The sequence below is a fragment of the Stegostoma tigrinum genome, chromosome 3 (genome assembly GCF_030684315.1).
Source record: "Stegostoma tigrinum isolate sSteTig4 chromosome 3, sSteTig4.hap1, whole genome shotgun sequence".
Taxonomy (NCBI): domain Eukaryota; kingdom Metazoa; phylum Chordata; class Chondrichthyes; order Orectolobiformes; family Stegostomatidae; genus Stegostoma; species Stegostoma tigrinum.
This window is the reverse complement of record NC_081356.1, coordinates 54,781,377-54,807,057: the sequence shown is the minus strand read 5'-3', so window position 1 is coordinate 54,807,057 and position 25,681 is coordinate 54,781,377. Positions and strand designations below refer to the sequence as shown.

Sequence of the window (25,681 nt, the reverse complement as noted above, 5' to 3'; positions counted from 1 at the left end):
GAGCAGGGTGACTGTGAGGTAACAGATGGAAGATGGCAACACTCATCCTGTCAGGACACAGAAGGACATTATCCTTCTTAGAGCAATATTGTGCACTCCTCAGCGCTGTGAAGACTTACTTTTTAATCACTTGTGGGACAAGGACATTGCTGACTGGCCAGCTTTTTATTGCTTGTCATTAGTTGGCCTTAGAAGGTGGTGGTGAGCTGCCTTCTTGAAGTTCTACAGTCCACATACTGTAGGTTGAGCTACAATGCCCCAGGGGAGGGAATTCCAGAATTTTGTCCCTGCAACAGTGAAGGGACAACAATATATTTCCACATCAGGGTGGTGAATGGCTTGGAGGGGAATTTGCAGGTGGTGACATTCCCATGTATTTGCTGGGATTGTCCTTTCAAATGGAAGTGGTCATGGGTTTGAAAGATGCTGTCTAAGCATCTTTGGTGAATTTCGGCAGTAATTCTTGTAGATAGTACGTATTGCTGCTACTGAGTGTTGGCAGTGGAAGCAATGGATGCTTGTAGATACTGTGCTGATCAAGCGGGCTGTTTTGTCCTGGATGATTTCAAACTTTTTGAGTGTTTTGGATTTGCACCCATCCAGGCAATTGAGCAAATATTTCAACCCACTCTTGATTTTAAAATGGCAACAGGTTTTGAGGAGTGAGGAGGCATGTTATTTGCCACAATATTCTGAGTCTCTGACCTGTTCTTGTAGCTACTATGTTTATGTGATCAGTCCAGTTGAGTTTTTGGTCAATGGTAACATTGAGGATGTTGATAGTACGGGATTCCATGATGGGCACCATTGAATACAAAAAATGATGATTAGATTGTCATCATCTGGCATTTAAGTGGTGTGAATATGTGGCCTTTATTTTTCCTGTCTGTATAAGTCACTCCTCTCTTTATACGCATTACATCTGTTTGCCTGTGTTTGATTTTTTTTTATTGGCATTAAAACCCTTTTTAATTTCACTCAAGAAAATAATGGCAATTGGTATTTTACTTCAGAACAAATCTGAACAAAAAAATCAAGTTAAATATTTAAAATATACACTGTAAATAAAACATTGAGCAAGTTGATGTCACTATCTCAGCTGTGGTCAAATATTTTTGTCTTTTTGATTTTGTCTTTCTGTTTTTCTCCTAGTTAAATGATTGTCTTCGCACACCAAAATATAACAGAGTCATCTATGAGTGATTTCTTCTTTCTCTTTAATCGTCACATTCTTTCTCTTGGTTGTTTGATTTCGCATGTGTATATTTCACGTAATATTTCCCTACCACTCTGGGTATTTCCGCCACAACTTCAAGCCTTAACAGCACGTCATGCAGAGTGAGGAACTGCCTTCTGAGGGCGTTACCTGCCGCCAACTCAGAGACAGAGCAACAAAAAGACCATGCTGACATGAATATAATACTTGGGGAACTTCGTAGTGTATAATGTAGAATGAGAGTCACGAAGAACACAGACGCAAGCAACAGCACCAACAAAACGACAAATGCTCTTGCAATAACCCAGAAAACTTTAGCGAAAAAGTAAGAATATAACATGGTCAGAAAACTGCAATCGGCTGCTTAAAGGAATGAGCAGCAAATTATAGAAACAAATACTGCAACGTGAAACCGAAAAGAATGAAATCCAAGCCATTTCATATAATAGTCTGTGGAAGAAGCAATGGTCCGGAAAAGTGACTGGCCCCCTGAATAGACTAAAGTTAATTTGATGCGACTAAACGTGTCTCCATAGCAAGATTAAGGGATACTAACGCAAACCAGGGAATGTTTAATGGAAAGCTTTGGAATTGCCAAGGAGTTTCGAAGAAGTGTATTTGAAGGGAAAAATTACGAAGTGTGGAAAACAATAAAAACATCGAGACTGAGGAAACGGTGAATTTTTAATTGAAAACGCTACAATTGAAAACTATTCCGATCAGGATAAACTCGGAGATTTGCAGCTAGTCACCCGCCTCTGAACTTAAACACTAACTTGTTAAATAGTGGCTCCAAAGCTAAAAGTAATGTGAAAGGTGAGTCTTCATTTTGTGAAGTTCACAGAGCCTGACGTTTTTGTTTGTTTTTCTGTCGGATGTTATTGTTATGCTATTCAAGTGTTACAAAATAAAAACAAAAGATAGTCAACATATTTACCTTAAACATTCAGAAAATTACCGAAACATTGGGATTTTGTAGTACTAAGGACATCTCTAAAACGTATATTTGGCGAGTATCCCAATACGTAATGAATATTCTTCCAAAGGCTTTTAATGTTTTCTCTGCAAGCATTTGTAAATAAAGAACGGGCATCTCAGAACACCACTTATTGCATGTAATTCGATTTTTCTTACATCCCACTTATTTCCCTAACTCGAACATTTGAGTGTTGAATCCAAGTTCTGGATGGGGGTGTGGGGACCCTAATTATGTCACATTTGGAGCCAATGGCAACTTTCTGAAACAAATAGCCTTAACTTCGAATGTAAGTAATCCCTATTCAAACAAAGCCTGTCTTTCATCGTGACATGCCCACAAATTGTTTAAGTATTTAGCACTATGGAACTATGACATACATGAGTATGTATAATAGTGTATTGTAAATTAATGAAAATCACACAATGAAGGTTATCGGCCTGTTCATGGCAGTATTTTCTGCCTGACAGCTGTGAACAGTTAGATGTAAATTATGTAACTCTGTTGCAAATAAATGAAATGGTAATTCCACTGTCTAACATCCCATAATATCGGAGGTTTCATGCATTAATCATTCATTCTCTACGTTGTTTAATCCATCACTTTGGAATTTTCTGCATTTAGAAGTAGACGATCATTTCCAAAACTGTCAGTTTTGACTTGCCTTAATGAAATGTACTAGGCATTTCAAAAGTTGCCAATACTCTAATAGGATATTTCAAATGCATGTTGTGTACTTTAGAAGGAGGTTGATTAAGAAATCGTTGATGCTTTATCTAAGATCAATAGGAATCAGTTCTGTATGTCAACAGCATGTCTGAAAATTTACAGCACATTGATCAAACATTGTGTTCAATTTTACAGATTTTAAAATTTCACGTATCGTGCCAATGTTTGCTGGCAGCATTGAGAATATGGCTCACAGGTTTTCTTCAGGCTGTCTATAATTAATAATGGGGCAAAGGCTCCATCTAGTGAACAAGTTCTAATACCACAAAAAAACTTCAACATGAACATGCCTTTAATCGCTCTTCCAGCTGAAACGCTCATCAGCAATGGGTGCATCAAAACAGACCTCATTGAGAGTCACTATAATTACACAGGGAAATTCAACAAAAAAGGAAAACCCACCAATGGGATGGACCTAACTACTGTGGCCTTTCTGATCATCTGCAGCTTCATCGTGCTTGAAAACCTTATGGTTCTCCTAGCCATTTGGAAAAACAACAAATTTCATAATCGCATGTACTATTTCATTGGTAATTTAGCCCTATCTGATCTTCTGGCAGGAGTAGCTTACATAGTAAACATACTTATGTCTGGAAATAAGACGTTTGGCCTCACAACAACTGTATGGTTCATCAGGGAAGGAAGTATGTTTGTAGCATTGGGAGCCTCCACCTTTAGCTTGCTAGCAATAGCAATTGAGAGACACGTGACTATGATAAAAATGAGACCCTATGATGCAAGTAAAAAGTACAGAGTTTTCCTCCTCATTGGTGCTTGTTGGCTAATATCAGTTTTACTTGGTGCCTTGCCTATCCTCGGTTGGAACTGTATCTGCAACTTCTCGGACTGTTCCACAGTCCTGCCACTTTACTCCAAAACATATGTTGTCTTCTGCATCAGCATCTTCAGTGCAATTCTGTTGGCGATTGTAATACTTTATGCTCGTATTTATATACTGGTTAAGACAAGTAGCCGCAAAGTTTCAAACAGAAAATTTACAAAAAACAATTCAGAGAGATCAATGGCTCTGCTGAAGACAGTAGTGATTGTTGTAGGAATTTTCATTGCATGTTGGTCCCCGCTTTTCATTTTCTTGCTCCTTGATGTAGCTTGTAAACCAAATAAGTGCAGTATATTGTATCAAGAGGACTGGTTTATTGCAGTTGCAGTCCTCAATTCTGGCATGAATCCCATTATCTACACTTTGGCCAGCAAAGAGATGCGTCGGGCTTTCTTCCATCTTCTTTGTGGCTGCCTAGCCAGTACTAGAGTGTCCAAGGCCTTATCAATTAAGTTAGCTGCAGATAACAGCAAAAGCAAATCCAGTGGCAGTAATTCACAAAAGGTGAATGAAGGAGAGCTGTCACATATCAATACCCCATCAAATGTAATCAATTCTGTGAACTTAACAACTCCCAGTGGAGAATTTTAATCTTTATAGGTTAAAATGCCTTAATATACAGTACTACTTCCACAAGTTAATAACTCTTAATTTTTATTTCTTGGAACTCTTAACTTTCTCTGAAACAGATATTTCTTTTTGTAGTTTCAGAATATGAAATAATTCCAGATTTCTGATGTCTTTAACACCAAAATCACAAGTTAAGTGTTCACACAATACATACTGTACAAACGACTTTACCAAACATTCCCATAAAATGCCATTAAATTCAAAACTCTTCAGTTGCCCTGAAGTTGTCTGTGGCATTTTAGAATATGTTGTTAATCAGAAATTCCTCTCTCTGCTGTCTTAATTTAAAATACATTAATGTAACTTCTGATGAAACCATTGAGCGAGAAGTTTCAGCCCAATGTGTTGATATTTGTGGACTAGCTTCTCATAAAATAATTTCAGGAGTTGCAATATTAGGGGAGATTCCATTAAACTCAATTCTACATAACTTTTGAAGGAGCTTTTAACCGCTTTGACAATGATCTGCATTTTCAGGCCTCATTACCACTGTGAAAATATGTTATTACAGTTAGTAGCACGCAATTGCTTCTGTTGATAAAATAGCAGGGTTAGATAATTTCTACCTTTCAAGAACCCTGAAGTATCAGAGCTGCTTCTCAGAAACCTATTTCTTGACCGTGTGAACATCTAAAATCCTTATTCTAACTCCTTTTGTATGTCTTAGTATTCACAAATGGCTTCATTAAAAATCACAGCGAACAATTTATCAAATGTTCATATGGAACACCACAGAAAACATAGCTCATTCAACAATGGCAGTGCTTGATTTTGCATGCATGTAAAACAGGTGACATCTCTCCCTATTTTTTATTTCCTTTGGAGAAAGAGCTTTACTAGAATCACTGATAGATTAGATATCACTGAGGACTCAGTTATGTAGGGAGCCTAGAGAAGCTGTGATTGTTCTCCTTCAAGTAGAAACATTTGAGGAAATTTTTAATGCAAACATTCAAGATTATATGCAGTTTTAGTACAGCATATGAGAAAAAGTGTTTTTAATAACAGAAAGTTTGACAAAAAGATAACTTAGATTTAAGGTAATTGGCAGAAAGAATATTAATAGATGAGGAGATAACAAAGTGTGGAGCTGGATGAACACAGCAGGCCAAGCAGCATCTTAGGAGCACAAAAGCTGATGTTTTGGGCCTAGACTCATGAAGGGTCTAGGCCTGAAATGTCAGCTTTTGTGCTCCTAAGATGCTGCTTGGCCTGCTGTGTTCATCCAGCTCCACACTTTGTTATCTCAGATTCTCCAGCATCTGCAGTTCCCATTATCAATAGATAAGGAGAACTTGTTTGTGTGGCAGATCATTACCGATTGGAATATTCTGCTTGGAAGGGTAGTGGAAGTAGATGGAATTGTAAAGTTCAAGGAACTTGAGTATTTACTTGAAGAGAAAACATTTATGTGGCTATAAGAAAAGAATGATTGGAAGTGACACTAATTGCCTAGATCTTTCAGAGAGCCAGGATGAAATGCCTTCTTTCATGTTGTAAGTTAATAGGACTGTATGTTAAATAGGATTCTAATGCATTATCAAATAGTTGTTTAACACGCTTGTTAAAAGTGATCACAGTGCTTTCAAAAAGTACACAGTTGGAGATTTATGAATTACATAAGTCAATACATGTTCTTTTAATTGAGCTGATCTGTCTCTTTTTTGTAGAATTCTAATTGTAAATAAATCATCTTATGTAGCTATTGTTATTTTTGAAGCAATCTTATTGTTTGAAACATATAATGTGAAAAAAATGACTGAAGGAAATAAGTTTGAGAATACAGTTGTTAAATATATAGAACTATAGCTTTGCTGCCTCATTTAAATGAATAAACAAGATCAAAATTTAGGATGCTATAATAGAAACCATGGACATACTGATCCCACCCATATGGTCTCAATCTTTTAGAACAGCATCTAAAGGAAGACCTTAAAATTAAATTCTTATTTCTTTGCTCCAATGGGTTTGATTCATTTGATATTTCTTAAAGAACTGTCTGCTGGAAATCTAATTTTAGATGATCATATGATTAGTTTTTTCAATGGAAGATAAAGTGCCCCATTGAGAGTACAATCATGCTGCATCTGCAGGTAAATTATTACTTAGACATATTTTACTGCAATTAGTACAGATTGATGTTTCAAAAATGCATGAGCATACAAATCAATTGTGAATGACTAATACACCTCTCAGTAAAAAGCTGATATTGAACTCACAGCTAGTTTCATGTGAATTGTGAATATTCAATGTCAAATTTTATGCATAGTCAACTGATTAAGTTGCTTGTCCACATAGTAGAGAAGGTACTATTTGTTAAACTGTTACTGATATAGTCATTATTAATCCATATCTATGTTGTATGTATAGTATTGTGCAAATGTTGTTTTCTCATAAGGACACTATGAAAATCTTTTAGAAAAACCCGACCACGCGCCTCCCTACATGTGTTTACATCATACAATCCAATTATTTCTTAAATAATCCCAGCCTTTTGTCACCATTATTTCATCTGAAAAGCCATCTCATTCTTTCAGTGGTATTTTTGCTAAAAACCTCATTAGATTAGTCATCAATTTGCCTTTTATTGGTTGAAACTGCACCCACTTCTGTGTTCTATGTTGCACTCCCCTGAGTTTCTTTTGACTTGAATAAATCAGTATACTTTTCTCTACCAATTGTTATCTTTTCGTCTTATAGCCCAAGCTTCTACAAGTATTCTTCCTATGATGCAGCAGCATCACAATTCTACATCTGATCATCTCTTTGAATTTTCAAGTCAGACCTACAGTGACAGTGAAATATCAATAGTTTGGCTAACAAAATAATATTATCCATTTGAGTAAGATTTTCTATGAATTGAATTCTGTCATTTTTGTAATATCATTCAGCATTCCATATGTTATGTTAATTTTTGCTTAGCAATGACAGTCATCAAGTCTGCCAAGATTTCCCTTGAGTGTTGGAGGCTGAACATGAGGGGCATAGAAAACGTGAATAGCCAAGGTATTTTTCCTAGAACGGGGGAGAATAGTAGGTTTAAGGTGAGAAGATAAAGATTTAAAAAGGACCTGAGAGGTAACTTTTTCATGCACAGTGTGATGCCTGTACGGAGTGACCTGAGAAAGGAAATGTGGAGGAGTTTTTAATGACAACATTTAAAAGGCATCTGGATGGGTATATGAATAGGAAGGAATATGGACCAAATGCTAGCAAATGGAATTACATTGAATTGGGATGTCTGGTGAGCATGCACAAGTTGAACCAAAGGGTCAGTTTCTGTGCTGTATGACTGTATGACATCATTGGTTATTTCCATACCATTCATGAAGCGATTCACTTTTTGCTTCTGTGGTTACACTTGTCTGTTCTATGTATTATTGACATACCGATTTATTTTGTCCCACTGGTTTTGTAATCCCAAGCTGCCCCTTCAGATTCAACTCCTCTCCTTATTTAGCATGATTCTCAAAATCAATCAATTACATATGTTTCTGAATCTCTATATGAGAAATGTTTGGGGTTCCAACATCAATTCCTAAGTCACCTCTGTTTGGAGAAATGAAATTGTTCTTAGTGCACAGGCTGACTTCCTATCGTTATGAGATCTCTATCTCTGCTATAAGTTCTTTTACCATTATGTACATCACCTGAAGCATGAAAATGAGGCTGAAAATGTGTAAATTTTCCATGATGTAAGTGCTGAAAGTAATATCAAAGAAGAATAAAAGCAGTGTGCAAATTTGAGTTACTGGGTGAATCAAAATGCCTATGCATTTCCCAATCCCCATTGCTGAAATCAAAGGAAACATGAGACAAAATTTTGAACATTTTCACTCAGTGTCAAAGCAACAAAATAGCTACACAATTAAATAAAGGGACAGAGCAAATTAGAGTAGCAACCCTGTTATCAATATTGGGGAAAGCCCTGCAGCCTAAATCTCACTTTGGAATAGCAAAGCCAGATAAGAGAGATTTTGCAGGCTTTACAGATATAATTTGAATTATATTGAATCATAACGTTACTTATGCACAATATCTGTCAACATAAGAACACAAAGGAAGCAGGAGAATATTGATCAGCGTGTGGCCTCACTAATATTAGCTGAATCCTTTGAGTTTGGAGATAGGATTGTCAAGCATATGAGAGAGGTCATCATACATCTGTTGAGAGGAGAAATCTATACTTAAAAAGGCTATCAACACATGTAGAAGATTTGAAGAATCAATAATCAGTTAAAGTGTATTAATGAGAGAACAGATTGTGTTTGGTGGCTCAGTAGTTAGCACTGCTGCCTCATTGCCTCAAGGACCTGGGTTCAGTTTCACCTTGGGTGACTGCCTGTATGGAGTTTGCGCATGTCTGCATGGGTTTCCTCCAGGTGCTCTGGTTTCCTCCCACAGTCTGAAGATGTGCAGGCTAAGTGGATTGGTCATGGGAAATTATCCATAGTGTTCATGACTACATCTGCGGGAAGTGCACCCAACTCCAGCTCCTTGAAAACCACGTTAAGGAACTGGAGCTGGAGCTGGATGAACTTCGGATCATTGGGAAGGCAGAGGGCGTTATTGAGAGGAGTTACAGGGAGGTAGTCACTCCTCAGGTGCAAGAAAAAGGCAGATGGGTTACGGTCAGGGGACGGAAAGGGAACCGGCAGGCAGTGCAGAGATCCCCTGTGGCCATTCCCCTCAACAATAAGTATACCGTTTTGGATACTGTTGTGGGGGGACGACTTACCAGGGGAAAGCAGTAGGGCACAGGACTCTGGCACAGAGTCTGTCCCTGCTGCTCAGAAGGGAAGGGGGAAGAGGAGCAGAGCAGTAGTCATTGGGGACTCCATAGTTAGGGGGACAGATAGGAGGTTCTGTGGGGACGAGAGAGACTCACGGTTGGTGTGTTGCTTCCCAGGTGCCAGGGTGCGTGATGTCTCTGATCGTGCTTTTGGGATCCTTAAGGGGGAGGGGGAGCAGCCCCAAGTTGTAGTCCACATTGGCACCAACGACATAGGTAGGAAGAGAGATGGGGATTTAAGGCAGAAATTCAGGGAGCTAGGATGGAAGCTGAGAACTAGGATGAACAGGGTTGTTGTCTCTGGTTTGTTGCCCGTGCCACGTGCTAGTGAGGCAAGGAATAGGGAGAGGGAGGAGTTGAACACGTGGCTACAGGGATGGTGCAGGAGGGAGGGTTTTGGATTCTTGGATAATTGGGGCTCTTTCTGGAGTAGGTGGGACCTCTACAAGCAAGATGGTCTTCACCTGAACCAGAGGAGTACCGATATCCTGGGGGAGATATTTGCTAAGGCTATTCAGGTGGGTTTAAACTAATTCAGCAGGGGGATAGGAACCAAAATTGTAGTTTGAGTTCCAGAGATGTAGAGGAAAGGATAGCAAAGATGATTCTTGATAGGAGTGAGAGAGACAGAGTAGTTGTCATGGGGGACTTCAACTTTCCAAATATTGACTGGGAACACTATAGTTCGAGTACTTTAGATGGGTCAGTTTTTGTCCAGTGTGTGCAGGAGGGCTCCCTGACACAGTATGTAGATAGGCCAACAAGGGGTGAAGCCACATTAGATTTGGTACACGGTAATGAGCCTGGCCAGGTGTTAGATTTGGAAGTAGGTGAGCACTTTGGTGATAGCGATCACAATTCTGTTATGTTTACTTTAGTGATGGAAAGGGATAGGTGTATACCACTGGGCAAGAGTTATATCTGGGGGAAAGGCAATTACGATGAGATTAGGCAAGATTTAGGGAGCATAGAATGGGGAAGGAAACTGCAGGGGATGGGCACATTAGAAATGTGGAGCTTATTCAAGGAAAAGCTCCTGTGTGTCCTAGATAAGTATGTACCTGTCAGGCAGGGAGGAAGCTGTAGAGCGCGGGAGCTGTGGTTTATGAAGGAGGTGGAATCTCTGGTCAAGAGGAAGAAGGCGGCTAATGTTAGGATGAGATGTGAAGGCTCAGATAGAGTGCTTGAGCGCTATGAGGTAACCAGGAAAGACCTAAAGAGAGAGCTCAGAAGAGCCAGGAGGAGACATGAGAAGTTGTTGGCGGATAGGATCAGGGTAAACCCTAAGGCTTTCTATAGGTATTTAAGGAATAAAAGAATGACGAAAGTAAGATTAGGGCCAATCAAGGATAGTAGTGGTAAGTTGTGTGTGGAGTCAGATGAGATAGGGGAAGCGCTAAATGAATATTTTTCAACAGTATTCACTCTAGAAAACGACAATGTTGTCGAGGACAATACTGAGATACAGACTACTAGACTCGGTGGGATTGAGGTTCACAAAGAAGAGGTATTAGAAATCCTACAGAGGGTGAAGATAGATAAGTCCCCTGGGCCGGATGGGATTTATCCTAGAATCCTCTGGGAAGCCAGGGAGGAGATTGCTGAGCCTTTGGCATTGATCTTTAACTCGTCATTGTCTACAGGAATAGTGCCAGATGACTGGAGGATAGCAAATGTGGTTACCCTGTTCAAGAAGGGGAATAGAGACAACCCTGGTAATTATAGACCAGTGAGCCTTACTTCAGTTGTTGGTAAAGTGTTGGAAAAGGTTATAAGGGATAGGATTTATAATCATCTAGAAAAGAATAAACTGATTAGGGATAGTCAGCACGGTTTTGTGAAGGGAAGGTTGTGCCTCACAAACCTTATTGAGTTCTTTAAGAAGGTGACCAAACAGGTAGATGAGAGTAAACCGGTTGATGTGGTGTATATGGACTTCAGCAAGGCATTCGATAAGGTTCCCCACAGTAGGCTATTGTACAAAATGCGGAGGAATGGAATTGTGGGAGATATAGCAGTTTGGATCGGAAATTGGCTTGCTGAAAGAAGACAGAGGGTGGTAGTTGATGGGAAATGTTCATCCTGGAGACCAGTTACTAGTGGCAAGCGTCGGTGTTAGGTCCACTGCTGTTGTCATTTTTATAAATGACCTGGATGAGGGCGTAGAAGGATGGGTTAGTAAATTTGCAGACGACACTAAGGTCAGTGGAGTTGTGGATAGTGACGAAGGATGCTGTAGGTTGCAGAGAGACATAGATAAGCTACAGAGCTGGGCTGAGAGGTGGCAAATGGAGTTTAATGCAGACAAGTGTGAGGTGATGCACTTTGGTAGGAGTAACCGGAAGGCAAAGCACTGGGCTAATGGTAAGATTCTTAGTAGTGTAGATGAGCAGAGAGATCTCGGTGTCCATGTACACATATCCTTGAAAGTTGCCACCCAGGCTGACTGGGCTGTTAAGAAGGCATACAGTGTTTTAGCTTTTATTAATAGAGGGATCGAGTTCCGGAACCAAGAGGTTATGGTGAAGCTGTACAAAACTCTGGTGCGGCCGCACTTGGAGTATTGCGCACAGTTCTGGTCACCGCATTATAAGAAGGATGTGGAAGCTTTGGAAAGGGTGCAGAGGAGAATTACTAGGATGTTGCCTGGTATGGAGGGAAGGTCTTACGAGGAAAGGCTGAGGGACTTGAGGCTGTTTTCATTAGAGAGCAGAAGGTTGAGAGGTGACTTAATTGAAACATAATCAGAGGGTTAGATAGGGTGGATAGGGAGAGCCTTTTTTGTAGGATGGTGACGGCGAGCACAAGAGGGCATAGCTTTAAATTGAGGGGTGAAAGATATAGGACAGATGTCAGAGGTAGTTTCTTTACTCAGAGAGTAGTAAGGGAATGGAACGCTTTGCCTGCAACGGTAGTAGATTCACCAACTTTAGGTACATTTAAGTCGTCATTGGATAAGCATATGGACATACATGGAATAGTATAGGTTAGATGGGCTTGAGATCAGTATGACAGGTCGGCACAACATCGAGGGCCGAAGGGCCTGTACTGTGCTGTAATGTTCTATGTTCTATGTGCAGGGATGTGTAGATTAGGTGGGTTATGGGGAATGGGTCTGGGTGGGATGCTGTGAGGGTCAGTGTGGACTTGTTGGGTCAAAGGAACTGTTTCCACACTTTCGGGATCCTATGATCTATGTATTACGCTGAGAGACGTTCCAAAGTGAATGAGAACAACATATTGGAAAAAGAAAGAAATATTTTCAGAAGAACCTGCAGAAAGATCCACACTAGAGAGCAGGGTGCAAATATATATATTCGGAAAGAGGTGTTCTGGCTGCAACAGCTTTAACAAGAATGAAGCAGAATTAGCCTACTGAGATGGCTCCCAGAGAGACCTCAACCAATAATTCTGATAAATCACTCTTCAGCATGCAACAGGTTGGTGGTGTTGTGTCTAATATGATAAAAGTCTTATGACTCTTAATTTGATGACTGCAGAAGGAGAGCATCAAGTGAATGTGAAGTGCCAAATAGAAATGGTGCTTCACGCAACATTATGCGCATTGCAGACCCGTGCAAAACAACTCAAGATGGTGACCCAGAAATGAAAACCTCATAGGTAAGATTGGGGCTATATGTTGGAACAATATTCAAGTGAAGAGAATAAATTAAACTGTAATATGAAGAGTGAAAATCAGGTGTCTCAGCTGGTAGACCCTAAGCAAAGCCCATTTGTCTCAGCTGAAGCAAGTGTACAGCTTATGCTAGACACCCTGAATGTGCCAAACAAAGTGCGGTGTTTTACAGTCTACTCAGCCAACAAATAGATCATAAAATATTACAAAGATGTATTTACCAGTTTTCATTGTCTTCATCTCCAAATAGATAAAAGTGTAACACCAATTCAGCATCTGCTCAGCAGAGTTCCAGTTGTTATCAAGTCCAACCTGAGAAACCAACATAGAACAGCTGCAGAAGAAATTAGTAATGAAGAAAACAAAAACTTCAGCAGAACTGATTAGCAGTGAATAAAATATAAGAAAACTGAGAAAACCCAGCATGTATTCAGAAGAGTTCAATGAAGCTTTGAAAAGTTTTCTATAATTGATACCAAGCTGTGAAGAAATTTTGCCACAATTTACCAAGGCAAAGCTCTTACCCTAGATGCAAAGGATGGACACTGACAAATGAAGCTTGGTAAAAACAATAGTTTTCTAACTACATTTTGGACACAGTTTATTGTGCATATTATTTGACATTTACAGAATTGCACTAACACAGACATCATGAGATAATCAGATTTTCCTGGAGTGGAAGCTTTTGTGGATGATTTGCTAATCTACAGATGTGGAGATACAATAGAAGCATTTGCAGATTATGGGCAGAATCCAGCGCAATGGCAAACGCTTACCAAATGAACCAGAATGTGAACAAGAAAAGGATGCAATTGAAGATGCCTGAACAAAATTCATAAGTCATGCACTGACAGAAACAAAACTTTGCCCAATTCTCGGCAAATTGAGAACTATAGTCAAGATGCAATGAGAACACTGCAATAATTTATTGGATTCATGAACTGTTTAGCAAAATTGTCCTTTAAATTGTAATCAGAATCAAAAGATGGGTCCACTGATCAAACATGAACAGAGATAAAGGACCACACCAACCAATGCTTGTAATGAATGCCAAGCCAAGAAGGGAAAAGTGCTACTTTATAATATCCCAGACAGAAAATGCATGAAACTTGGAGTAGACATCTTCCCTCTCAAAGGAACTGATCGTTCATATTTTTGTTAAAAAAATCCTAGTTTCAGAAGTTCTCTCACACACAACTGAGCATGTTTTTCCATCACCAACTCACTGGTGATATTTTTTCCATTAACCACCACTAGTAAATCACCCGCATTTCCAATTAAATAACTTATGTGTAAAGCCCATTAAAGGCAATGTAAACCATCTAAGGTGAGGGAGAAAGGGCCCCATTCATTATATTCTGCTGACTGGAGTTAGACCAGCTGACGTCGTGATTGTGAGATTGTGGAATGACTGAAAACACACTTCAGACATAATGGCAAGATAATAAAATGTGAGGCTGGATGAACACAGCAGGCCAAGCAGCATCTCAAGAGCACAAAAGCTGACGTTTCGGGTCTAGGCCCGAAACGTCAGCTTTTGTGCTCCTGAGATGCTGCTTGGCCTGCTGTGTTCATCCAGCCTCACATTTTATTATCTTGGAATTCTCCAGCATCTGCAGTTCCCATTATCTCAGACATAATGGCATTCACTTCACAAATGCAGAGTTCAGCTCCTTCATGAGGGGTTGGGAAATTTAACACCACACTTCATCTCCAAACTATCCCCACTCAAGCTGATCCAAAAATCACCAAACTACATAAAGAGATCAAGCAAATCTAGATTTGAGAAAAATACCTACTGAAGACATGAAAATTTGTCCAGTCCAAAGATTAATATTGTAGCACATCCAAAGTACTCTTCCAACAAAGAAAAGCATTACTGAAGCCAAAACTAGGAGGTATTTTTAAGTAAGAGTAGTGACTAAAGGAGATACGAGAGAAAACCAATTTTGCATTGATAAAACTGTCAGTTCATTACCAGAGCTGAGTATTTATTCAATGCAAATATTCATTGTTCTCAACAAAAGCCAGCACTGGTGGTGTCTTAGGATCTATACAGAACAGCTGCCACTTGAACCATAGATGGCAAATATGATGATCAGACATTTTGATGCCAGTAGAAACTTGTACGTACATCTGGAAAAGCTGCTCCTTCATTGCAGGCAGCAGGTCAAAAGAAATCTATCATGCATGTATGGAATGAACTGCCAGAGAAAGTGGTGGAGGCTGGAACAATTACAACAGAGACACCTTGATGGGTAAATGAATAGGAGGGGTTTAGAGTGATATGGACCAAATGCTGGCAAGTGGGACTAGATTTATTTAGGATATCTGGTCAGCATGGATGAGTTGGACAGAAGCGTCTGTTTCCATGCTCTACATTTCTTTGACTCTATAGCACTGTGCACACAGCACAGAATGACCATCAGTCAGAGTTCCACTGTTGCCCAGCAACTGAAATGGATGAGCAACAATAATTATTACAGCAACAGCTTTCAGTACAGGAACAAATTTCCCCAGAGAAGGAATATTGCTAGGAACAAATAGAAATCAGAGGAACAGCCAATGACAATGTAAAGGTGTAACATTAGGACACATACTGTACGGTGATACAGTGGTTAGCATTGCTACATCACAGCACCAAGGACCCAAGTTTGATTCCAGGCTTTGATGTTTCCCAAGTGGAGTTTGCATATTCTTCCCCTGTCTGCATTGGTTTCCACCGGGAGCTTCAGTTTCCTCCTACAGTTTAAAGATGTTCAGGTTAGGAGGATTGGTCTTGCTAAATTGCCTGTAGTGTTCAGGGATTTGAAGGCTACCTGGATTAGCCATGCAAAATGCGAGATTGAATGGATGGGATTGGGATGATGGGGCTGGGAGGGATGCTCGTTAGAGGGTTGGTGCAGACTCAATGGACCAAATGGCCTCTATCTGCACTGTAAGGATTCTATGATTTAAAAACGATGTAAGCATTACATATGATAGATTGATGAAAATAGAACTGACTAGAGTTTACACTGTTTTGTTCATGGATGACAGTTTTGTTTTTAATCGTGTATATTGAGTAATTTGCATAATTTCATTATAATCAAGGATGATGTTCATAGAAATATTATTTTACTTAGTACACTGGCTGGTTTGCCATAGTCATGTGGCCTCTACCTCTGCTGTAATTTGTGTTTGCTTTTACACACATCACCTTAAACAATCTTGCTTAGTACTGCTCCTTCACCAATACATTTACTCAGTTTATGGCATAGATTCTCTAATGTAAATGACACCTAGCTCCTAAATGATAAGTGTAACAGTATCAGCTTCAATTCTGAATGTGAAATATACCTCTACTATTGGGAATTACTGTGCATATTATAGCATTTCTTCATACAATATCCCTTTTATTATTTAAGCAATACTCTTAGTTGTGGAGTGTATAGAAGTTGTCAAGGATTGCTCAATAGTAAGTAATTTATATTGGCATAGATGAGTCAACCTTGCAGTTGTATACAAATAACACACTCTGACTTCAAAAATAAAGGTGTGTATCTGTAGGATTTTGTGTTGATTTTTTGGAAATCAAGAGCTGAATCTTATAGAGCCCTGAACAATATTGGTTATGATGAGGAGTCTAGAAAAATTGCATGAGAACTCTAATGTGGCCTTTCTCGATGGCAGGAACAATTCATTGTATTTCCAAAAAGAGTACTGGGCATCAAGACAAGACTCATACTAGGGAGATGCCTATTAATAGGGATTGTTGCTTGTTCTTGGTCTCATTAACTGTAAATCTCACCTCATTAATATGAAACCTACTATTTTACCACCCAATATAAGGAAACTAGATGTCAACTCCAGAAATGAAAGTGAGAGCAGATGCCTGATGACTCTAGCTCTACAATTGACTTCCATCTTGGACGCCTAGCACCATGTCAGGGCATGCTCCATGGGCAGTGGTCATACACTTCCCACATTCACAGTCACTAACATCCAACACGTACCACCCTCCTTGCATCATCATGGCACATCTCCAATCCACCTACAGTTCATTTCTGCACTGCCATGTTGCACCTCAGGGCATACTGCCAAGTAACATTGCAACGCTGCAGAAATGGCACTTTCTGCACACGGATAGGCACCCAGTTCACCCCGTTCAGCCTGCAACTCAGGACTGCCACCTGCTGTTTTAACAGTTTCATACATTGAGTTCACACAACCCCTGCCTTTCTTATCCTGCTCTGCCATTTTACAATATGTCATCTCAGCCAGAGATACTATTATACAGTACTTCTGTATTGGTTTGCCATTTAGTACAGACACAAATCCGGGAAGCTTGTCATGGATGTTAGCAGTGATCAGTCAAATCAAGGGAGATACTGTTTAGCCTGGTCAAGGGTAGTCTCAGATACCAGTCCAGGGCTTGTCACAATCAGTTAGCAATCAGTGTCAGGACTGCCTCCTCATAAGCGGTGAGGAACCAAATGTCAAGCAGTACACACTCAATCTTGGCTCTTTCTGCTCTATTGTGGCTGTTTTCTCCTGGAATGAGAGAAAGGAATGGATTAAAGAAAATGAAAATGGGTGGCAAAGTTGTTAGTGCTGCTGCAGATAGGAGAAAGAATTTTGATCATTTATTCATTGGATGAGAGCATCACCAGTCAGCACTTACTGCCCATTCCTGTACCAAGGGAGTGAGTAGGCAGCGGACACAATATGAAGGACGAGTAGAGTAGAGAATTAAATGGGTGAGAGCGAATGAGGGAAGATGGTGCAGAAAACAGTAAGACCGATAATATCATGAGCTTTGGTGAGAGTTGGGTACAGAAACAGCGGGGGGAGGGGGGGGCTGTTCCATACTGACAGTGATTGTCTGAGTCCATAACAGCTTTTTAAAGATAATGCCGGTGCCAGGGATATTGGTCAATTCTGGGATATCTTGGTCATGGTGAGCTCTCCTGGCTACAGAAGGTGGTAGAATTGGGTTAGCGTTGAATGAAAGGGGCACCATAGAAGCCGGGTAGGTACTTAATGAGGTGAGTTTAATAGGAAAAGCAAAGAAAGCTCTTGTGTGCTCTCAGAGAAAAGCCCCCATAAAACTTGACAAACCTGATATTTATCTACAGAAAAAAATTTCAGTCCCTAGTATTTACAAGAATGCCAAATTGGTCATCTTCACTTTATTTATTTTGTTTTAGTAAATATGTCATTTTTTAAATGGAAAAGCTGTCCTTATCACAATGTGGCTTTCTTGAATCTGAGTGTAATGTGTGTACAACAAATTTGAGGCAACAATTGTTTTACATAGGTAACTTCATGGATAATGAACAAGTATAACTCAAAGACTAGACTATTTATTTACTCTTGTACCTGGAACAAGGTAATTCAGCCTTAATATTGATAGAATAAGGAAATAAGGAGACAGTTTGAAATATTTGTGCCATGCACTGGAACACTCCATTATGTTAATGTGTAGGACAGAGAATTGTGCTGATTTGACATTTTATTTTTATTTGAAAAGGTGATTTGATCTCCAATAGCAAATTAAAGGGATCTGGATTTATATATACTTTTAATTCAAATAAAATACTTTTAATTAAGCAGAACTACATTAAAGTATTTAGTCATAACCATTTCTTTTCATCTGAGTGATAATTGCCTATACATAGCTGAGCAACACCAAGCTGCAAAGTCAGGAAAGGCAATGTGGCAGATCTATCTGAACTACATTCTGCATTACACTCTAGCCATCTGGTCAACTGAGCTAACCAGCCCCTGAAACAGAACAGAATTAGATTGAATTTTTAAACAGTAAAACAAAAACTGATTTACACAGTCATTCAGCATCATATTAAAAAGTTTTTTTCATTGTACTGCAGCCTAGGGGCTAGTTTATAAGCAGAAGCTGATACTATCAGTCTCAGAGTAGGTCATATTGGAGCTGTAGTTTTCACATTTAAACTGCAGAATCCAGGTCATAACATAACAGCTTCTGACTACTTGGTTTAGGCTTAGTTCGTCCTGCAAGTAAATACCATACGTAAAAGAAAAAAGTAATATAATAGCTTGGTAGTTGTTGTAGAAAGTTAGGACACAGAGAACATTACAATAGCTTTATTATTTGCAAAAAGGCTGATCGTATGGAAATGATATTAGCATCCCAGCCGTTGATTAATATCACATCGTTCATATCACGCTAAAACAGAACAGATACCTTTTAAAATCATGCTGTCTCATTGTTGCGTAATTTGGACTCTTTGCAATGGTGTAAGATATTTGATAGCAAGTAGTATGAAACTGTATGAAACTATTGATACAAGATAGTCAGCATGGATTTGTGAGGGGTAGATCATGCCTCACAAACCTTACTGAATTCTTTGAAGAGGTGACCAAACACGTGGATGAAGGTAGAGCAGTGGATGTGGTATACGTGAATTTAAGTAAGGCGTTTGATAAGGTTCCCCAAGGTAAGGTCATGCAGAAAGTAAGGAGGCATGGGATAGGGGGAAATGTGGCAGATTGGATTCAGAATTGGCTGGCCCTTAGAAGACAAAGGGTGGTGGTGGATGGAAAATATTCAACATGGTACTCGGTTACAAATGGTGTACCACAAGGATCTGTCTGGGTCCTCTTCTATTTGTGATTTTTGTAAATGATTTGGACGAAGGAGTGGAATGATGGATTAGTGAGTTTGTGGACAATATGAAGGTGGGTTGAGTTGCAGAAAGTGCGGAGGGCTGTTCTAGGTTACCAAGTGACATTGATAGGATGCAGAGCTGGTCTGAGAGTGGCAGGTTGAGTTTAACCCTCAAATGTGAGGTGATTCATTTTGGAAGGACAAATTTGAAAGCAAAATACAGAGTTAACCGAAAGATTCTTGGCAGAGTGGAGGAGCAGGGGGATCTCAGGGTTCATGTCCACAGTTCCCTGAAAACTGCCACCCAGATGGGTAAAGTTGTTAAGAAGGTATATGGTGTGCTATCTTTCATTAATAGAGGGATTGAGTTCAAGAGCCATGAAGTTATGCTCCAGTTATACAAAACCCTGGTTCGGGAACATGTGGAGTATTGAGTTCTGGTCACCTCATTACAGGAAAGATGTGGAAGCATTGGAAAAGGTGCAGAGGAAATTTACCAGGATGGTGCTTGGAATGGAGGGAAGGTCTCACAAGGAAAGGTTGAGACAGCTAGGGCTTTTCTCTTTAGAACAATGAAGGATAAGAGGTGAGTTGATAGAGGTGTACATGATGATCAGAGGTATAGGTAAGAGTGGATAGCCAGGGGCTTTTTACTAGGGTGGAGGTAGCTATTACGAGGGGGCGTAGTTTTAAAGTGAGAAGAGGTAGACATAGGAGAGATGTCAAAGGTAGGTTCTTTATTCAGAGAGTGGTAGGGGCGTGGAATGCATTGCCGGAAAGGGTAGTGGAGTTAGCCTCATTAGGGGCATTTAAGTGGCTATTAGATAGGCATATGGATGATAGTATAAGATAGGAGTGCAGGTTAGATAGACCTTAGGATTAGGGTAAAGTTCGGTACAACTTTGTGCTGTACAGTTCTGTGTTCTATATTCTACTTAAGTTAGTGAAATGTTGAAGGCAATGTCAATCAGGCCGTTGATTCACCATCATTCATGTTGCATTATTTCACAAAATCCAAATTGTCCCATTCATTTTGAAAGCAAGATGTGCATTTTTGTCCTGTCATCTGTCTTCACTGGCATCTTAAAATGCCTTACAATTAAGGAAATACTTTTGAAAGACAATGACTGATATAATGTAATCAAAATGTAATAAATAATAATTAAAGACAAAGTAAAAACAGAGACGGATGCTAAATTTACAAAAAAAACTGTTCCATTATGTTTATGAAGAAGTAAAATAACCATGTGGCAAAACCATTAATTACTGAGCCAAGGACTAAGGGATTTTAGTACTCATCCACATTCCAGATATATACAGTCAATACCATTATTGATGATGAAACTACTGAACTTAAACATTTCCATTGAATAAGGTTGCTCATCATCAAATTGGAATCCTAAATTTCCCATTATAAGAAGACTTTCCCTTCTAAAGAACAAAGAAATTCTGATATAATCAACAACAAATATTTTTTTAAAAAGTCTGCATTCCTGCTACTAAATATGGTACTTATGGGAAAATCTGGAAGTAAATTTATCATACATATCAGTGGTTTTTTTAGTGCAGTCATATCATTATAATTATACGCAGCAACAAAAACAGAAATTGCTGGAAAAGCTCAGCAGATGTTACCTAGCATGGTACGAAACATTTGCAAACAGACTTACCAGCTTGGCGAGCAAGTCAAGAACTGCATTATAATTACATTTCTGTGTTATTGTTCAATCAGCAGCAGATGTGAAGAGGATCCACTTGTGTGTAAAGGGCCAATTCAAACATGAAATTTGGAGGCAGTGGAGTTGGGAAGAAACAATGGATTTGAGACTTTCCAGGGCTGTGCCTCATCAGTGTTTTCTCACTTAAAGTTCCAGTGGGGCTGAGTGGAGGCAGTGGGACCTAATAGCCTAAATATCGCCAACCCATTCGTAATGAACTGGAAAGTCAGAAAGCCATCAAAATAGATGAGAATTAAGACTGCAGAAGGCCTACTGCTCCTCTGCAATGTGGGAGAGGTAAATTTTGTCAGCCTGTTAGCAAGTTCTGGGGGAAACATTCCTTTTAAGAATGTTTTAGAACGGAAGAGCTCACTGTCAATGGTCATTCCTGTGCAATTGCACAAGTTGCCTCCGTGATGCTTGAATGACTGCAAGAACACTTGGCAATCAAATGCCCCTACCTTCTGGTGCACATCGCTACTGAGATTGCTGAGCTGCCTGTCTTCTATTTGGGGTGGCAGCTTCTGGGGACTTAGCAACTGGCAAAATGCAACTCTGGGTCCCTCTGCCCAGCAAAGACACCTCTTTTGGAAGTGGAATACTTTCACTAGGAATACTAGTGGAAGTATTCCTTCCACTAGAGAGGAATACGAGTTTTGGGACCACTGCTGCCTCCATTAAATCAGCTAGTCATTTCCCAACTGCATGGTGAAAAAATAAAAAGAGAAAGTACTGGAGAACTCCGCAAGTTTGACTATATGTCTGGAGAAATCTTTTGCATTGTGTTATATATAAATAATGTGGCTTCTTCTATTTTATTTCATCACTTCTGCATCAGACATCCAAGTTTTATTCTTAAAATTAAATCTGCAGTATTGTATGCTTATGTTTCATTAAATAAAACCAAAAGAAAAAATGATCTATCAAGCCATATTTTTGAAATAACTCCACAGAGGCCAGTACCCAATCAAGAAGTCACCCTTCAATTATAGCTACATAATATTTGAAAATTGGCCAGCATGCTCATAACTTGGACACTCCTATTTATATCTGTCAGCTGGGGCTCCTTGATCGGACCATGTTAACAGCACTAATCGGGGAACTCATATCTTATGAGGTCCGCCTGGCTGACCTCGTTATATATCCCTCCCACTCTAGGTCTGAGGACATTGACCTTTTTCTTGTAGCCTCCCCTGGGGCATATTTGCAGCAGGTTTGGTTTCTCCTACTCAGCCTCAGATATGGTCGGCATGTACTGAACCATAGCCTGCCTCTTCTGTCTGGAGTGCCTCAGAAGAAGTTAATTCTCCTCTTCTGGCAGTAAAGGCATTGAGCTGTGACTGTATCAATGTGGAATGTATATGATTAATGTAATGTCTTTTTAAGGAATCATCAGTGGTAGTTTAAAGCAACAATCTGCAATGAAATGTTGATTTGAAAATTGTGTTGTAATGATTGGAAAGAAATATTACTTCTTGAAACTGGAAATGATCACATTTGGAATTTCATTTTCCAGACAGAATGAATTTCCAAACACTGTTTAACACGTGCATGAAACTTTAATTCCAGATGATAAGATTTGTTCATTGTAATGTACTTTGGTGTGGAACTTTCCAAGTAATAGGAAAATTGGAATTTTAGAAATGCAATTCTCAATGAAAAAGATTTGATGGTATGTTAATCTATACAGAAAACCGATGAGGATGTGGAGGATTACTTTCAGCAACTCTGCTTGGTCTTTGAAAGATATTTGGGTATGAGGGAGATGCGGGGATCCCGCCCTTGTCATTACTATTCTAGATGGGTTGTAGCCACATATGAAACAAATGTTCTGTGTGGGATGGAAAGCTAAGAGACTGAATGAAATCTCAAGCATTCAGCAATGATACCAACACCAGTTAGAACACCAGCAACAAAGGATAAAGAACGATTCAGCCAAATCTTTGTTATTGGGAAAACTAGACCACCCCACAGGGCTAGCCCAATACCGTGTTATGGCCATTGGTCCCGAGATTGTGCGAATAATCACAGGATAATGCAGCACCTCTTAGTGTCTTCAACTTCACATCAGTTGCAGCAGCGACTGTAACTCCCTTTGGCTTTGGCCATCAGTAACTGTACAGCTCATGTTAATTCCTCTGATAATGTTCCCTTTTGAAACTCCTGCGCAGATCTTGTGGCCAAGGCAGCTGCTGCAGGACAGTCTAGGTTTGTGTTACATCTACGCATTTGCCCTAGCTGCCCCTGATAGATAGCGATGTGGTCTGTGGATTCCAGTGCTCACGATGTGGCCTCCTCTACATTGGTGAGACCAAGTGGAGGCTTGGAGACTGCTTTGTAGAACACCTGCGCTGTGTTTGAGACAAGTGACACCACTTTCCAGTTGCAAACCACTTCAACTCCCCCTCCCACTCCCTGAATGACATGTCCATCCTGGGCCGCCTCCTGTGTCACAACGATGTCACCCAGAAACAGGAGGAGCAGCATCTCATATTCCACCTTGGGAGCCTACAACCCAATGGTCTCAATGTGGACTCTTACCAGTGTCATCCCATGACCAACCCTCCCTATCATCCCTACCTCCTTTACCTGGCTGTCTTCTCTCCCACCTATCCGGTCCTCCCACCTCATTGACCAATTCCCACCACCGCCTACGTGCACTCACCTATCACCATTCCACGTACCTTCCCCAGTCCCACCTCTCCTCTCTATTTATTTCAGAGCTCCCTTTCCCCTCCCCCATTTCTGCAGAACAACCTGTCTGGCAAGTTGCAGGATGTCTCCAATGGCCAGTGGTTTGCACTGCAGCCTCACAGCGCCAGGGACCCAGGCTCGATTCCAGCCTCGGGCGACTGTCTGTATGGAGTTTGCACATTCTCACCATGTCTGTGTGGGTTCCTCCGGCTGCTCCAGTTTCCTCCCACAGTCCAAAGATGTGCAGGCTAGGTGGACTGGCCATGCTAAATTGCCCATAGTGTTCAGGGGTGTGTGGGTTATAGGGGGATGGGTCTGGGTGGGATTCTTCAAGGGGCGGTGTGGACTTGTTGGGCCAAAGAGCCTGTTTCCACAATTTAGGTAATCTAATCTAATCTAATCCCGCGACAGCCTCGTTGTGGCACCCTCTGCCTTGTTACTCTGGTTTGCTCACATATGTCACCAGTTTAGATGTCTGGGCAAAGGGGGGATGAATAGTATTAGGGAACAATCCTGGTATGCACCAAGTTTCACTACAGTAGTTGAAAAGGTAAGTAAGTGCATGATAAAAATTTAATGCAGGGAAATCCCCCAGTGTCAAGCTTTCTTCATAGCCCGAACCTTGGACCCGCTTTATACATGTGCAAACAGACATCCATAGTATGGACAAAACTTTGCTTAATTATCACATAGCCTTTACTAAATTTCTTAAAGACTTCCATTCACAGGTAGTTGAGGCCCAAAGTGAGCCCAATGAGAGAAGTTGCAACATATACCAGCCCAGAGATTACGAGTTCACAGAAACATTCTGCTGAATGAACTGTTTGGAACCCAGGTGGTAAGGGCTGCACCACATACTATTGGTGACGCATAGCAGTGAAGACAGAAGGAAAGCCCACATAGATCCACACATCACACATCAAACCAGCACCAACCTCACATAGGCTGCACAAGGCAAAGAACACCTACAGATTGCTGCACTGTGAACATTTGACCCTTGTCACACTGTTAAAGTGCTCAGGAGGTTGTTGTTTGCTCTTATCATGACATTATAGTGCCAGGCTAAACTGGGCCAAGCTTCTGGGTCAGAACAGCTTTACATACTTGTAGGAGGCCCTTGGAACACTAGGTTACAACTGTCTTATTTCTATGCAGAAGGCCATAAGGGAAGCAATTGCAGGGTCAGTTCACAGATTCCCCGGCATGCAAGAATGTTCAATGTGACCCAATCCCATTGAATTTTAACAATATATAATGTTTTTACTTTGAGAATGCCCCACAATGAGGGGGGGGGCAATGTTGTGCTCCCTGACTACTGATGGTGCATGCATTTGTGATTGCACCCAGGGTTGGTATCAGCTGCAGTGCAACGGAATCCAAACGCCTCACCACCCCAGTTCCAGATGTTCTTCTGAATGACAGCCTCCACCAGTTATTATAGTACCTTTTGAAAAAGGATGGTGCTTGGGTAAAAGCTCCCGTAACCGATATACCACAGCTGACCCCCCCCTGCCCACCCCCCCCACCCCCCCACGACCAATGACAGGATGGGACCAGTTCATGCCCTTGTGCACCCACACTATGGCATATACTGGTTGTCCCAAGAAGCCATGACGATAGCTAGTACCATTCAGCACATTGCTAATGGAATGGCTTGAGCTCTTCAGAAGACAAGTAAGACCATACAGGAGATCAACACTGAGCTAGGTGCAATTAGAACTGTAGTGCTGCAAAATCAAATGGCCCTTGACTTCATCTTAGCTAAGGAAGGGGTTTGCATGCATTACATAGATATAGACTGTTGTACCTACATACCAGAT

At 40.4% G+C, this 25,681-nt stretch overlaps 1 protein-coding gene across 2 annotated transcripts in view; it reads left to right on the top strand.

The window, feature by feature from the left end:
• The first annotated feature begins 1,361 nt into the window (after nucleotides 1-1,361).
• The window catches only part of LOC125450689 (sphingosine 1-phosphate receptor 3-like), a 32,507-nt gene continuing 8,187 nt past the window's right edge, over nucleotides 1,362-25,681 (top strand). The window contains exons 1-2 of one of the 2 annotated variants that reach the window (XM_048526743.1): nucleotides 1,362-2,032; nucleotides 3,057-5,514. In XM_048526743.1, the coding sequence (XP_048382700.1) occupies nucleotides 3,202-4,353 (1,152 nt within the window). In that variant the 5' untranslated portion in view covers nucleotides 1,362-2,032; nucleotides 3,057-3,201 and the 3' untranslated portion in view covers nucleotides 4,354-5,514. Of the gene's footprint in view, nucleotides 2,033-3,056; nucleotides 5,515-25,681 lie in introns of those variants that run through there. The other variant, XR_009445569.1, reaches the window with a different exon arrangement.